Here is a 14,416-nt window from a genome sequence, read left to right as displayed (position 1 = left end):
AGGGTCTACAAATGCAAATGTGCAAAGATTTAAAACCAGCAGGAATCCAATAGAGTTGAAGAAATGCTGTAACAGAGCAGAAGCTATTCGAAGTGAGACGCGCGTGCACCAGCACTGTTTTCCAACGTATGTTCTTTAAGGGTTATGTGCATATGCGCTGGGCGGGAGTGTGGGGTGTTTCATTTCTGGCTTTTCTATTGTGGGTTGATAATTTGCAAAGACATGCTGGGGTGGGCTGCGAGGGAAAAATCAAAATCTTAATTTTAAAAAATGCCTTGAAGCTTTTGTGGGCTCCAATAAAACCATCGGTCTTTCAAGACCTCACAGGAGGTAGTAAACTTTCATTTAAGGAAAATATGAGACATCTTAAGCTGTCAGTTTTTAAAGGTTCCCCAGAACTCCCATAGGCTATCTTTAAAATCTTAATAAAAATGCGATACATCTTAATATCTGCAAAAATTAAAGGTTTCCAGTATTCCTCTTACAAACAACTGTATTGGGGAGTACGATTGATTCCTTTTTTAATAGTGAAATCCTATGCAGAGTTACTCTAGTCTAAACCCACTGAATTCTACAAGCGTAGACTGGAGTAACTCTGTATAGGATTGCACTGAAAATGATTTGTTGACTCAGATTCGGCTCATGCCGTTAACCAGTGAAATGCTTCTTTCTATTTACATCTAAAGATTAGCAACAAAAAAGGATTCCACCCAGGATGTTAAAGCAGGGTTCCAGTTTGCCCCGGAAGTTTAACCATCACTCTTTTATCCTCTATCTCTAGGTCTTGCCCTCTTTGGCCGCCATTCGGCAAGCGTGAAAAACCAATCAGAGCGCCTCTTGCTGATGGTCCGGAAAAGGAACGCGGCTGAGTTTCTTTCCCGATTTTCCATTGGTGTAACGGAGAGAGTGGGCGGGGCTTTCGCTTTAGATAGCGAATCGGAAAGCAGCAGAGCTCGGTTTGTTCCTCTCACAGACCGTTGAGGCCTGGAGAAAGGCCTGTTGCTGTGTCTGAGGGGGCGAAGCGATGATCGACCCGCAGAAGCGCAAAGCGCCCGGCCCGGAGATGGCGTTGGTAGCGGCGGCGTCCGCGGCCAAGAAGCCCCGCCATGAGCTGATCCTGGGAGCGGGACCCGCCGGAGGGCAGCCGCCGCCGGGCGCCTTGTTGCAGACGGTGAGTCTCGGAGGCTCCTGGCCGGCCTGCGAAGGAGGCCTGGGCCTCTGTCTCTGCTGGAGTTGCCAACCTCCAGGTGGTGGCATGAGAATTCCCGGAATTATAACTGATCTCCAGGAGACAGAGATCAGTTTCCCTGGAGAAAATGGCTGCTTTGGAGGGTGGATTCTGTGGCGTTGTACCCCGCTGACGTCCCTCTCCTTCCCAAACTATGCCCTCCCCAGGCTCTACCCACAAATCTCCAGGAATTTCCCAACCTGGACCTAGCAACCCTTTAAGAGTGGAAGTTCTACTGAGGAAGTTCTTGGCCGCTTTAGGTAGTAAGGCCAAGTGGGAAGGACTGTGAATTGCAGGGCTTCGTCTCTTAAAAGTATTTTTTTGCACGAGGGACTCCCTGCCACTTGAAAAACAGCTCAGCAGGGAAGAATTGTTTCAAGTTTCGTTTCAATTCCTTTCTGTGCTGGGGTTTTTTTGGCCTGAACTTAAGAACAGCAGCAGCGTTGTGTAGTGGTTAGGCTCAGGTTAGGATGTGGGAGGCCCAAGTTTGAATCCTCATTTTTGACGTGGGAGTTCCTTGGAGGATCTTGGGCCAGCCTAACCTACCTTGCAGGGTTAAGGTTGCCACGTCTGGGTTTGGAAATCCCTGGAGATTTGGGAATGGGGTCTGGAGAGGGTGGGTTTTGGAGAGGGGAGAGTCCTTAGCAGAGTATAATGCCTTAGAGTTCATCTTCCAAAGCAGCCATTTTCCCAGGCAAATTGATCTCTATAATCTGGAGATCAGTTATAATCAAGGAGATCTCAGCATGTGAGCCCTTGTTAACTGATCTCTAGAATTGGGTTTAAAAATACATATATCTTTCTATCCTGCATGTGTTCAGTGTAGTTTGTAGCAATAAATGGGTGGGAGGCGATGCTTTAATTGTATGACATCTATAAAATACTTTAAAGTGTGCGTTTACTGTTGCTGTCACGTTTGGAAAGTTTTACAATTTCATACCTTCTCTTCGTGTGCATATTAGCTTAAAGTTGTTTATTTTTCCTTAGCTATTTGTGTTCCTGAAATGGTATTTTTTAAAAAACATGTTTGAATCCTGCTTCTCAGCAGGTGTTCAGAGTGACTTCTAGCAACACAAGGGGGGGGGGCTAAGAGAATGATTCTGTAAAAAAAAGTGCTCTTTTTCAATAAATTTTAACTTTTGAACTGATCTGTTAAAATAAGAAAACAGAAAATTCAAGGTGTAATCTTGTGAGGGAGTCCCATTGCACTTGTTTTCAGGTAAGCATGCAAAGAATCATAGTATAGGCTCCCTTTTTCTTGCCTGTATGTTTCCATGCCATATGCAATCTCTTCTCCTGCCTAACCATCCTCTCCAGGTTCAAGAGCACGGTTGCATATGCTAAGTTAGTGTGTCTTATAAATGTTGGCAAAGTTGGTAACACGTGGGATTCAAGAATGGGCATTGAGTTCTAGGTAAACAGCATAGTTTTGCATTAACTTCTGAGTTTTTATCCTATTTAGGTTTGGTTCACAGCACAGAAGTAATTTTAATTTTAGAATGCTTGCTTTTCTTCAGAGATTAGCTAAAGTGTCTTTATACCCCTTGAAGGCATTTTGAATTGTAGTGGACTAGTTTAATTCGATGTAAAGGGAACAGTTTTCTCTAGTCTTCTTGGCACTTAGATGTTTGGTTACATCTTCTTCAATATTTTGCATTTCCTGTGTTTTAGGGTCCACCAAGATGTTCCTCCCTCCAGGCACCCATCATGTTGCTTTCCGGGCATGAAGGTGAAGTGTACTGTTGCAAGTTTCATCCTAATGGAGCCACCTTAGCATCAGCTGGATTTGACAGGCTGATCTGTAAGTTTGCTTTTTTAAAACCTTGATATTTCTGCATGTGAAATTGCTGTGTCTGTGACTTGGTTCCAGCTTTTTTTGCATGTGTCTGAGTTAGTAGCCTTGTGTAATACAAAGCCAGCAACCCTTTCATAAGGTGGTTGGTGCCATGTCAGGATTGTTGTGTATAAAATCCACCTGTGCTTGAACAGACACAAAGAACAGCTGGAAGAATGAAGACCGTACTCTGTGAGCTGGTTGTGTTCAGCTTGCTGTATCCCCCCCCCCCCAAAAGCTACCATGGGCAGCATGTAATGTCTAATGGAAGTTGTGTAAGACTGTTGTAACTGTGAATACAAAAGGCACATCAGATTGGAATGGCAAAAGAGGCTCTTGAACCAGAGAATTTCTGTAGTTCCTCGTTTGTGGTGTAACTTCGTATGCTATGTTCTATTGTTTTGTTTTGTGTTCAACCTATGTTTTCCTAGTGATTTACTGGGTTAATAGGGTATCTCTTTTTTTCTTTTTCCCTCCTCTTTCTTGGCCTGTGATCTTGCCTTTTTATTTATGGCATACACTGATATACCAGAGACAAGCAAGATTGGGTATGTGCATGACCATAATACAGTTCTGTTTGGGATCACTGAGCATTTCTTTCTGTTATAACTGGTACAGGAAGGAAGATTGCTCAGGTCACGTATCTGTTAGATGCGGAAGATTTTTTTAAAAATGTTTCTGAAGGCTGCAGCTATTTTAAGACTTCCATTGCCCCTTACAAAACTTTTATCTTTAGGAAAGGAGGCATTAAAGGCTTTTCTGCAAACGTGACGTAGTAACTAGTATTTTTTCTCAATCTGACTTGTTTTCAGTGCTATGGAATGTGTATGGTGATTGCGATAATTATGCCACCCTGAAAGGACATAGTGGAGCTGTTATGGAGCTGCACTACAACACTGATGGCAGGTTGGTATTGCAAAGGACCGTAGGCTATCATTTGTCTCATGGACTTCCTGCTCTATTTAGTTATCTAGGAATGACTCACCGGGTGTACAGGATGGAACTTTGGCTGTTGGTATTCTGCTTATTGCTCATTTCTTCTAGTCTTTCTCAGTAATGTTTTCAAAAAGGGATCCAGGGAGATGTGTTAAACACAAGAGCCCCGTAGCGCAGAGTGGTAAGCTGCAGTACTGCATCCCAAGCTCTGCTCACGACCTGAGTTCGATCCTGGCGGAAGCCGGGTTCAGGTAGCTGGCTCAAGGTTGACTCAGCTTTCCATCCTTCCGATGGTCGGTAAAATGAGTCCCCAGTTTACTGGGGGTAAAGTGTAGATGACTGGGGAAGGCAATGGCAAACCACCCCATAACAAAAGTCTACCAAGAAAATGTCATGATACAACGTCCCCCTGTGGGTCAGTAATGACTTGGTGCTTAACAGGGGACTACCTTTACTTTTTTTACCTCTTAATAAATTGCACCAAGGCCCACTTAGTGGAAGAATCAGCATTGCAAAGGAAAGTTCTGTCTTGCCAGTTTTTGAGTCCTTTGAGAGGGTTAAAAAGAATGTGGACAAGGCTAATTCGTTAGGCATCATACCCTTGGGTTTCCAAAAAGCTCTTGACAAGGTCCCTCACCCAAGGTTCCTGTGTAAACTTGCATGGGGTGAGTGGACAGGTCCTATTAAGGGTTAAAAATCAGCTACACCACAGAAATATGAGAGTAAATGAGCAGTTCTTGCAGTGGAGAGAACAAGCTGCTGGGAGTGGCACTATTTAATTCAGGAATGATCTCTAATTGGGGAAGAGCAGCATGGTGGCCAGGTAAATGGAAAATTTTCCAGTTCAGATATAAATGTAAATATGTAAGTGTTCATAGCATTTAAATAATGTTGGCAGAAGAAGCACTGGGCTTTGTCCATGTTCCGTATCCCATATTTAGCCCTGATAGCAGTAAATATTTACATATGTGGGGCAGAAATTTTTCCGTGGAAAAATATAGTGTTGGAAACTTTTCTGCCCCGTGTAACTGAAGAGCTGCATGCTGATCACTGCAGAGCAGGTGAGCTGACCACGAAGTAGCTAATGAAGTTGAATGTAAATGCAAGGTGATGTACATTAAGTCCCAAAAATCCTAACTTTAAATATGAAATAATTCAGAAATCTACCTGCTAGCTCGCAGTATCATTTGAGAGTGCGGGAGATACAGCTTTTCTAGGCCTGTGTTCCTAAAGTGGCCGAGTGTTTGTGGGTTCTGTTCCATATGCTCCACTCACTCTGCAGGAAACTCATGGAGGTATTTTGAGGTGATTGGACCAAGTGCTGCAATTGGACTTAGTTTCAGAAGCAGCGCTCTTTCCTCTGCACCTCTTGATGTCTCCAATACTAAAGTTATTGCCTAAGAAGCTGTTCAAACCTCTGTCTGACAATGGTACTGTCTGCCATCTTTTTGTATTGGTCTCTAATAACTGTGCCTTGCCTAGTTTATTACTGAGCATGATCCGATGCTTGTGAAGTAGCTGTCTTCAGCACCTCATAATCTTTGTCTCTTCTCCTAGCATGCTATTCTCTGCCTCCACGGATAAAACAGTAGCAGTGTGGGATAGTGAGACAGGCGAGAGAGTAAAAAGGCTCAAAGGGCACACATCGTTTGTGAACTCTTGTTATCCGGCGCGGCGTGGGCCTCAGTTGGTTTGCACAGGCAGCGATGACGGGACAGTAAAGGTTGGTACAGAGTAATTTTACAAAAGCATAAAACTGTCAAAACGGAGAATGAGCATGTATAGTTAATAAGTGCTTGTCTTTGTCCAACCTGGCTCCTTTGTAATGTTAACTTAGGTCAAACATGCAACCTTTCTGATATTAATGCAAACAGGGGGTTGGATTCCGACTAAATTTTCTAATGGTAGAATAGAACTTCTCTGCCTCCCTCCTCCAAAAACAGCCCACAGATTTCCATGAAATATTTGTGGATAGGGGACCTGAGCAATGACATGAATGGGGTGTGTGTGCGTTCTGCAGCAGGAAGGAGGAATCCGTGGACATTGCCCATTCAGTCTGGCTCCAGCTCAGATTTTGTTTCTGGCTTTGGCTATTCACAGCACCTTTTTCAGAAAAAATGTTTATTGGATTAGATTATATACAGCACCTTTTTCAGGAGAAGGGGTGTGAGAAGTAAACTGCAAAGAATGCCGCAGATGGTTGGTCTTTCATTCAGATTTGGAGAAGAAAGCAGAATCCCATGTTGTCCCTTACAAAGTACAGAGAGATTATCTTTCAAAGCACTGTCCCATTTAGTCCAGCATTTATTGTCTCTTATGAATGAAAGCCATTTTCCAGTGTTCCATTGTCCTTTAGTGAAGACGGTACTTAATATTCAGTGGGATCCGTGGAGCAGGCAGCAAGCATAGCTCCCAGTAGTTAAATGGCTGCTGTTCTACTCCATGAGCCTGGTCAGTGAAGATTAGGATAAAAATTTAGTTTTTAGTAACTATTGCAAGTTACTGTTACTGTGCATTTCTTAATTTTTCCCCATTGACTTTTTGTTAATTACTACTTTATACTTCCCTTTTTTCATTATTTCCCCCCAGCTATGGGACATCAGAAAAAAAGCTGCTGTTCAGACTTTTCAAAATACTTACCAAGTTTTAGCTGTCACTTTCAACGATACCAGTGACCAGATAATATCTGGCGGCATCGACAACGATATCAAGGTAACCTGACGTTTATCATAGAGAGTCCCACAATAATTCAATCTCATTTTTCCTTGGAGTTCTTGCACTAAACGCAAATTGATTTTAAAGAGCCCTAACACTTGCCTGCCCCTGCTGTTTTAGAAAGCTGTTGCCAGACAAAATAACAAGAAGTCTAGTGGCTTTCTTGGTTTTTTTTTCTGAGGAAGAGAAGCAAGGGGTGGCTGTGAGCCGGCAGTTTCTGGAACAGGGAATAACTTGAAATGGGGCACCTGTCCCCCTGTAAAAGCAGGAGGCATGACAAAGCAGTTTCGTGTTTTGCCTATAAAAAACGTGCAACGCTTCGATTTGGCTCTGAGGTTTGTCTTTTCCAGGACGTGTCATTGGCTGCATACCTTTTCAGGCATACTGCTTGCTGCCATTTAAAGGTTTCTTTGCAGACAGAACATCAGGGCACTCTCTTCCTGTCTTTCTTGTCTAACTGTATGATTGAGTTCATTGCTAGGCACGTGATGGTTGTTTTTCAGGCCCAGTGTTGGTAACCCATTGCAAAGTGCCCAGTAAGTCTGAAGAGCAGTAAGCCTTGCTCCATGTGCAGAATGGAAGCTGAAATTTCCAGAGGTCTAAATAAGTGATTCTACAGTTTTTTGTGCGTGTATCTTATCTAAGCACTACTGTACTAGTATTCCTATGCATTCACAGGTGTGGGACCTTCGACAGAACAAGCTAACGTATACAATGAGAGGACATGCTGACTCCGTCACCGGACTCAGTCTCAGTTCAGAAGGATCTTACTTGCTTTCCAATGCAATGGACAATACAGGTATTTTCTTTCTCTGTTCAAACAGAAGGAGCATGTACAGCACAGAGGCAGTCTGCAGAAGTTTCTAGTCAATGGTCACAAATTGGTGTGTTTGAGGAGAGATCAACCAAGTGGCTTAAGCTTTCGGGTAGTTGCTTATTCAAACTGCAAGATATGATGCATCAGAATTAGAAGCTTGAAGGGAAAAAAATGCCTGGCTAGATCAAATCAATGTATAAAATTCACTGCCTGCCCACCCACTGCTTTTTGACTTTCATTGCCCCCTTAGGTTATCTTGGCAATTACCTTAGATGCTGCAACTGGCAGTATTTCCCACCATATCTCTTGACCTGTTTCTTTGCCCTCCAAAGGATTCATCACTTCCCTGTGTTTAAACGCTTTGCCATTTTCTAGGTCCACTATCCAATTAGTTCCTCCTTGCCTCATTTCTCCGTCTACCTGGTCTCCTCCCTTAAGTTACATTCAAGGTTCTTTTGTCTATTTCCAGTCTTGCACACTTCCCACAGCCTCCTTGTCTCTGGGCTGCCTGACCCTATATTTCCCTATGTTTCTTCTGCCATCCCCTGTTTGGGTTTTTAATCCCAGCCAAATGGACAACTTCCCCTAGTTCCACATGAGCTGGACTGTGCATTAGTCTGGGCCTCAACAGAGGAACATTCCTTGCCAGGTCTGCACAGCCAGATCAGTTATCTGAGGCTTCACTACCATAGTCATAGCGCTCTATAGATAGCAAGTCCTTCAGTTGCTTGTAACCTATACTGAAATGCCAAAGGAAATTTTTACACTGAGAATTGTGAACATGTAGTCTGAAGATACAACCAGTGATCAGAAAACATCTGGCAGCTGTTGTCTATCGAATGGTAAATTAGCAGCATCAGTCGAAATTCATTCATTTGCTTATGCCTTTGATTTGAACCTCCCATCTTTAAAATGTTCGTCCTGCTCCTCAAAATAGTGATGTGGGGGGGATCACTGTTTGGTTTATTCACTGGTTTTGGTTTTTTGTTTTCTTTACAATGAATGAACTTGAAATTTCTGCCCCTTGAGAGGGGTCCTGTAGACTTGAGTAAGCATCCCCTTCTTTGATAGTGGTTGTTTTGGGTGTTAAATTATCCTTGTAACAAGGTATAATCCTGGAAATTGTTGAGAGTCAGTTATTATCCCGCAGTAGTTGTAACTTGTGGCTAGATGACTCTAACATTAAATAAAAATTCTAGTGGTTCACTGAACATCACCTCTACTGAATTCCTCGTTAATATCATGTAGTTAAAGCAACGCTTAACTGCTATTACGTGCCCTGTTACAGTTCGCATCTGGGATGTCCGGCCCTTCGCCCCTAAAGAGAGATGTGTGAAGATACTTCAAGGGAATGTGCATAATTTTGAAAAGGTGAGTGCGGTTGCCTGCTGAAATGCTCCTTGTTTATGGGCGGCAGCTGAGAATTAATTTATAAGTAAATGGCTTTTAAAATTTCAAAACCCTGCAAACCCTTTAATAAGTGCTGCACCTAAGATTAATGTGTGAGGTGGAATTCCAATTAAAGCTGCTGCAACAAGATTTTTTTCCCCCCAAGTGCAGCTCTAATTGTCTATAAATTAAGTGTCTTGACATTCACAATCTATTCCGTGTAAAATTACAAGATACTGGAAATTTTGGGCAATAAAAAGCCGTATAACTGCAGACTAAGCTTCCAGAAGAAAAACATTGCTGCACTACTGTTGACATGAAAAGCTTCTGGTGACTGTATTTCACACAAAATGAGGAAATGAAGATTTGTTTTGGACTGACAGGGTGCTTTCTTTTTCATCAGAATCTTCTGCGATGTTCTTGGTCACCAGACGGAAGCAAAATAGCGGCTGGATCGGCAGACAGGTAAAAATACCCTTTACGGTCCAACTATTTTCATCTGAAACCATAAGCCACTATTAAACACAGTTAGAGCTTGTAGTAGCCCTGAAAGTTAAATATACAGTCACATGTATTACAGACTGCTGTTATATGCTCAGGGAAGGGGCTGTGGCTGAGTGGTAGAGCATCTCCTTGGCATGCAGAAGGTCCCCGATTCAATCCCCAGCATCTTCAGTTAAAAGGATCAGGTAGGAGATGATGTGAGAGACCTCCACCTGAGACCTTGGAGAGCTGCTGCCAGTCTGAGTAGACAATTCTGGCCTTGATGGACCAATGGTCTGATTCAGTGGGCAGCTTTGTGTGTGTTAATAAGGTGCAATTGGGAATTGCATCTTCCTTGTATAATAATACTTTTAAGTATTGATGCCATATGAGTTACTTATCATTAGTATCAAAATCTTCAAGAACAAATGAAATCCATCTACAAATGTGTTGGAGAGTAACAGAAACCTAGTACAGGAAGAGGAAAAATATATTTTGTGCCCCAGAACGTATCATATTTTTGGGTTGTCTGCAAAATCACTTGGCTAGAAGTTGTGTGTGTGTTTCTTTTTCATTTGAGTTTGTAAGCATAGTTCCAAGTTGGAAAAGGGCCTCTTCCTGCTCTGTGGATTGGTTCAATAGCTAGAGTTATTTAACTGACCAAATTAAAACAACTCTTCTGAGACTAATTCATCTGTATAAAAGAAAGCTTGATTGCAAAACAGCCTTTGCTGGTTGTTATTAGAGATGGGCACGAACTGGAAAAAAACTGAACCATGTGGTTCGTCAAATTTCACAAACCACGAACTTTCACGAACCTGCCCCTGGTTCGCGAACCGGTTCATTTGGTTCGTGAAATCATCAATTCCAGGTCAGAAAATCATCAGTTCTGGGTCAGCAGAAGGTCACTTCCGGGCCAGCAGAAGGTCTGCAAGAAGTCCATCCCCTGTTGCCTAGGAAACTGATTGATTGGCACCAGGCTGTCTGCAGTCACGAACCAAAAACCGAACCAGCCTAAAGTTCGTCAGAAATGGGGTCTGACGAACCGTGGTTCACGAACCGGCCTGGTTCGTGCTTAATTTTGGTTCGTATTTCGGTTTGTGCCCATCTCTAGTTGTGATATATCAATGGAAGGGAATATTAAAGAGCAGAGGAGTTTGATTTACAGATCTGGACATAGTTGCATCATAGGTCAAACTAGTAATGTTTGAGTCTCTGCTCTGTTTGGAAAATGCAGCTTTTGCCAGACGTTGCGTTGTCCTCTTGCTTAAGGGCACTGTGGCCATGGTAACCCATCACTTTGCAATCAGGCTGTTGCCTCATGCTGAACCAAGCCATTGGTCTATCTTGAAAGGGGGTGGGTGGGTAACTGGGTTTGATGGGAGCTGTATCTTGGCTTTTAGCTTTGAATAGGAAGACTTTTCTCATGCCAGGACCTTTTTGCAGGTTCGTTTATGTGTGGGATACAACCTCCAGAAGAATCCTTTACAAGCTGCCAGGTCACGCTGGTTCAATAAACGAAGTGGCTTTTCATCCAGAGGAACCAATCAGTAAGTCATTTTTTTAAATAAAACATTTGCACTCTCCTTTTCCACGTGTGGTAGTGGAGAGTGCTCTCAAGTTATAGTTGATTTCTAGTGACCCCTGCTGGGGTTTTCATTGCAAAAGACTAACAGAGGGGTTTGCCATTGCCTTCCTCTGCAACTTTGGTTTTCGTTGGAGGTCTCCCATCTAATTACTAACCAAGGCTGATCCTGATGCTCCAACATCCCGAGCTAGTACTGGTTTCATGAATTCAGCTTACTCGTGGCCACCGGTGATGAGCCATGATCTGAGTGCCCTTTGGCTTGTGCCTCTAGCCATGCCCATGTTAAATGTTCCTGCCAGGCTTGCATTGGGTCTCATGGGGCAGAAGGGACAAGGCTCTTGATTTCCTTCTGTTTGTCTTTATTTGCTTTCTTTTCTCTTTTGAGACTGTTTGCTGCCGACAGCAAGTGGGTTGCATCTACCCCCTAAGATCTTGCACTTAGACTTCTGAAGGGTTTCCCAATTTCCAGGTGTCTTCTTGCATCACTGCAATAGTAGTTGAATGCTTCTGGCAGGTTTTTCCTTACACTGCTTAGATGTGCCACCTGGCACAAGCATACTACCATTGCCAAGTATAAGAATTGCAGTCATACTTCAAAGACATTTTGGTCTACCCTTTTGCCATAAGATAGTATCAGTATTAAATAAAATAACTTAAAAATAACTTCTTAATACAGCACATTGCTGAGTTCAGTTGTTTTCTCATTGCTAAGCACTAGCCTTGGTTCTCTTGATGCATGCGGATGAACTCCCTTTCAGCAAGTAGCCATTCTTTGCTTTTCTGCAGAATTGTCCATATTTACTTAGACCCAAGTCCCATTGAGTTCAACAAGGCTTTCTCCAAGGTTAAGGGTGTGTAGATTGTAGTCAGAGAAGGCCAGTACGCAGTTTTGCCCCTATTCTCCCCCCCCCCCACCCCCCTGGCCATGGACTTTGTCCCAGTGCTGGAGTTGCTCATTCTTGAGAGCTTTTCAGGATGTAAGTGTTCAAGAGTCAAGCTCCATCAGATATCTGACAAAGGGTTCTTGGCTCTCTAAAGCGTATACCTTGGAAATCTTGTTGGTCTTTAAGGTACTAATGCACTCAAATCTTGCTGCTTTTCTGCAGACCAACTCAACCTTCCACCTGAAACTGAGTCTCTAAATGAGACAAGTTATATGAGAATGCTCAAGTGAAGGGAGAGACAGTGTTAGCTGGGAATCGTAGCGTAAAAAGACAGATTGGAAGGCGCTTTCATTTTCACCACTCTAGAGCCAGCAGGGCAAAGATCAGTCTTCAAAGGGTTTATTTCCTCTTTGCTTCCCTCAAGGGGAGGTGAAATTGACAGAGCCTTCTAATCTTTTTACACCACGATTCCAGGCTAACATTGCGTCTCCCTTCACTTGAGCATCCTTGTGCAATTCATTTCGTGTATAGAGACTCTGTCTTGAGAAACTTGTATGCTTCAAGTCATAAATCTAAATGGGTGGGGGGGTCATGAATTGGAATTGTGTGTCTAGTCGCCTCTCTTCCTTCATTTGTTGGCATAAGATGCTTTAGAAGAAATTGTACCCTCTATTGGGTAACATTGTTAAGAACATGGTTTTGCAAAAAAAAAAAAAAAAGGTCATAGCGTTGTTTAAAAACATACACTAACGTTCATACAGTGGGCAAAGATAGTGAAATTGCCTGCATTTACAGCTTGAGTGAGGAAAAACCGGTAAGTTTCTTCTGGAATTGTGTATGAGCACTTTGTGATTGCATTTGGATGGACTGATTTTGTGGAGGTTGCTTTTGTTTATCCTGCCCTTTCTTTAAGGAACTCGAGGTGGCATACATGGTTCATCCCTCCTCCTCCGTACTCTCTCAACAGATTTCTAAGGTTAAGGAATGATCAACCTCAGATCACCCAGTGAAGCTGATGTCAAATCATCAATTTGAATCTGGGTTTCTCATTCCTAGCCTTACATCACCATAACGACTGACTGGTGACATATCTTCCTAGCAGCTGTACTATATGAGACAGGTTTGTTAGGAAGTTAATTTAAGAAAGATCAAAGCAAGAGAGATCTAAAAGAACAGAATGGCCGTAACTAAACCTTCAGATTTTTTGAAAACATATTTTTATTTCTTCCTGCCAGTTCTTTCGGCATCTAGTGACAAAAGGCTGTATATGGGAGAGATCCAGTGAAGCAGGTGATGGCCATGATGTTTATGCCTTGGGTGTGCAGAATTGGATTGCTCCCTAACCAATTCGGATTGCTCTCTGTATGGTAACAGAAGATGAAGAGACTGCAAGAAAAGTACTTCATATGAAGAGTTAACCTGCTACCTTTTAGAGGGTCCCTCCTTGACCATGCCGTAGAAAAGATAAATGGTTTGGAGTCTGAGAACTGCTAGGCTTTACAAGATGAACTTGAATGGATTTCCTATTTCTACTGGAAAGCATGCTTTGGAGTCACTATCGAAATCACCTGACAAGTATAAAATGTTGGCGTTTAATATTGTATGCTTCCTTCCAAGTCGATTTGTTTTTGTTTTTTATAAACTGGGGAAAAAATGAAATCTTTTACAAAAAAGCTGTGTAGATAAATTTTTTTATATATGCTGCTTGACATTTTGTATGGCTGTCTGCACCAGAGGGATAGTTGTACGTTGCACAAAAGAATATGACATGGAAGATAATCATACAAGAGAGAGCAGTATAAAAGGGTATACACAAATGGGAATTTGCTACAAGGTAAATGTGCATCTCTGATACTGCACAAAGATCTTTTTAAGTCAGGTATAAAAACTGAGCCCTAAAGGATAGCTACATACATCAATTTTGGTAATATTTAATTCATTCGTTTTGTCTCCTATCCTCTCAGCTTTTGAGATGCTTCGCAATAATAACTGCAAACATACACAAAAGTAAAACACACTCAATCTGAGGGCTTTAAAAAGTGTCATAACTTAAAGTTAGTAGTGTAAATAGTCAATAAAAATAGCGGCAGCAGAAGACAAAAGAGCTGGAATGGCCCTGGAAGAAAAGAGCAGGTGCCGGAGCAGTTTAAAACACACCCACAAAATGCTTGGGGTGAAAAGGTGATCTGATGCCAAAAACTTAGCAAACAGATATGGAGATACTCCGCAGCTAGATGCAGAGGAGTTAGCCGTGTTAGTCTGTGGTAGCAAAATCAAAAAGAGTCCAGTAGCACCTTTAAGACTAACCAATTTTATTGTAGCATAAGCTTTCGAGAATCAAGTTCTCTTCGTCTGATGCCTGATCAGGCATCTGACGAAGAGAACTTGATTCTCGAAAGCTTATGCTACAATAAAATTGGTTAGTCTTAAAGGTGCTACTCCGCAGCTAGAGAAAGCTCTGCCCTTCACAGCCTCCTGCTTTTATTGCTGAAAGTCATGGAAATATGGGGCAGAGCTTCCCACATTGACTTCAGAGGGCTCA

General features: G+C 42.5%; 1 protein-coding gene across 1 annotated transcript; it reads left to right on the top strand.

Moving 5' to 3' along the window:
- Window positions 1-71: 71 nt before the first annotated feature.
- SNRNP40 (small nuclear ribonucleoprotein U5 subunit 40) lies at window positions 72-13,541 on the top strand. Its single transcript, XM_054999339.1, has 11 exons — window positions 72-126; window positions 782-1,171; window positions 2,900-3,029; window positions 3,875-3,968; window positions 5,556-5,721; window positions 6,588-6,710; window positions 7,392-7,512; window positions 8,819-8,901; window positions 9,323-9,384; window positions 10,849-10,952; window positions 13,110-13,541. The coding sequence occupies exons 2-11, from the start codon at window positions 1,025-1,027 to the stop codon at window positions 13,157-13,159; spliced, it is 1,080 nt and encodes a 359-aa protein (XP_054855314.1). The 5' UTR covers window positions 72-126; window positions 782-1,024; the 3' UTR covers window positions 13,160-13,541.
- Window positions 13,542-14,416: the final 875 nt, after the last annotated feature.

The sequence above is a fragment of the Eublepharis macularius genome, chromosome 15, assembly GCF_028583425.1.
Source record: "Eublepharis macularius isolate TG4126 chromosome 15, MPM_Emac_v1.0, whole genome shotgun sequence".
NCBI classification, from domain to species: Eukaryota; Metazoa; Chordata; class Lepidosauria; order Squamata; family Eublepharidae; genus Eublepharis; species Eublepharis macularius.
Note: the sequence above shows the minus strand (reverse complement) of the source record. Positions and strands in the feature narration are given on the sequence as shown.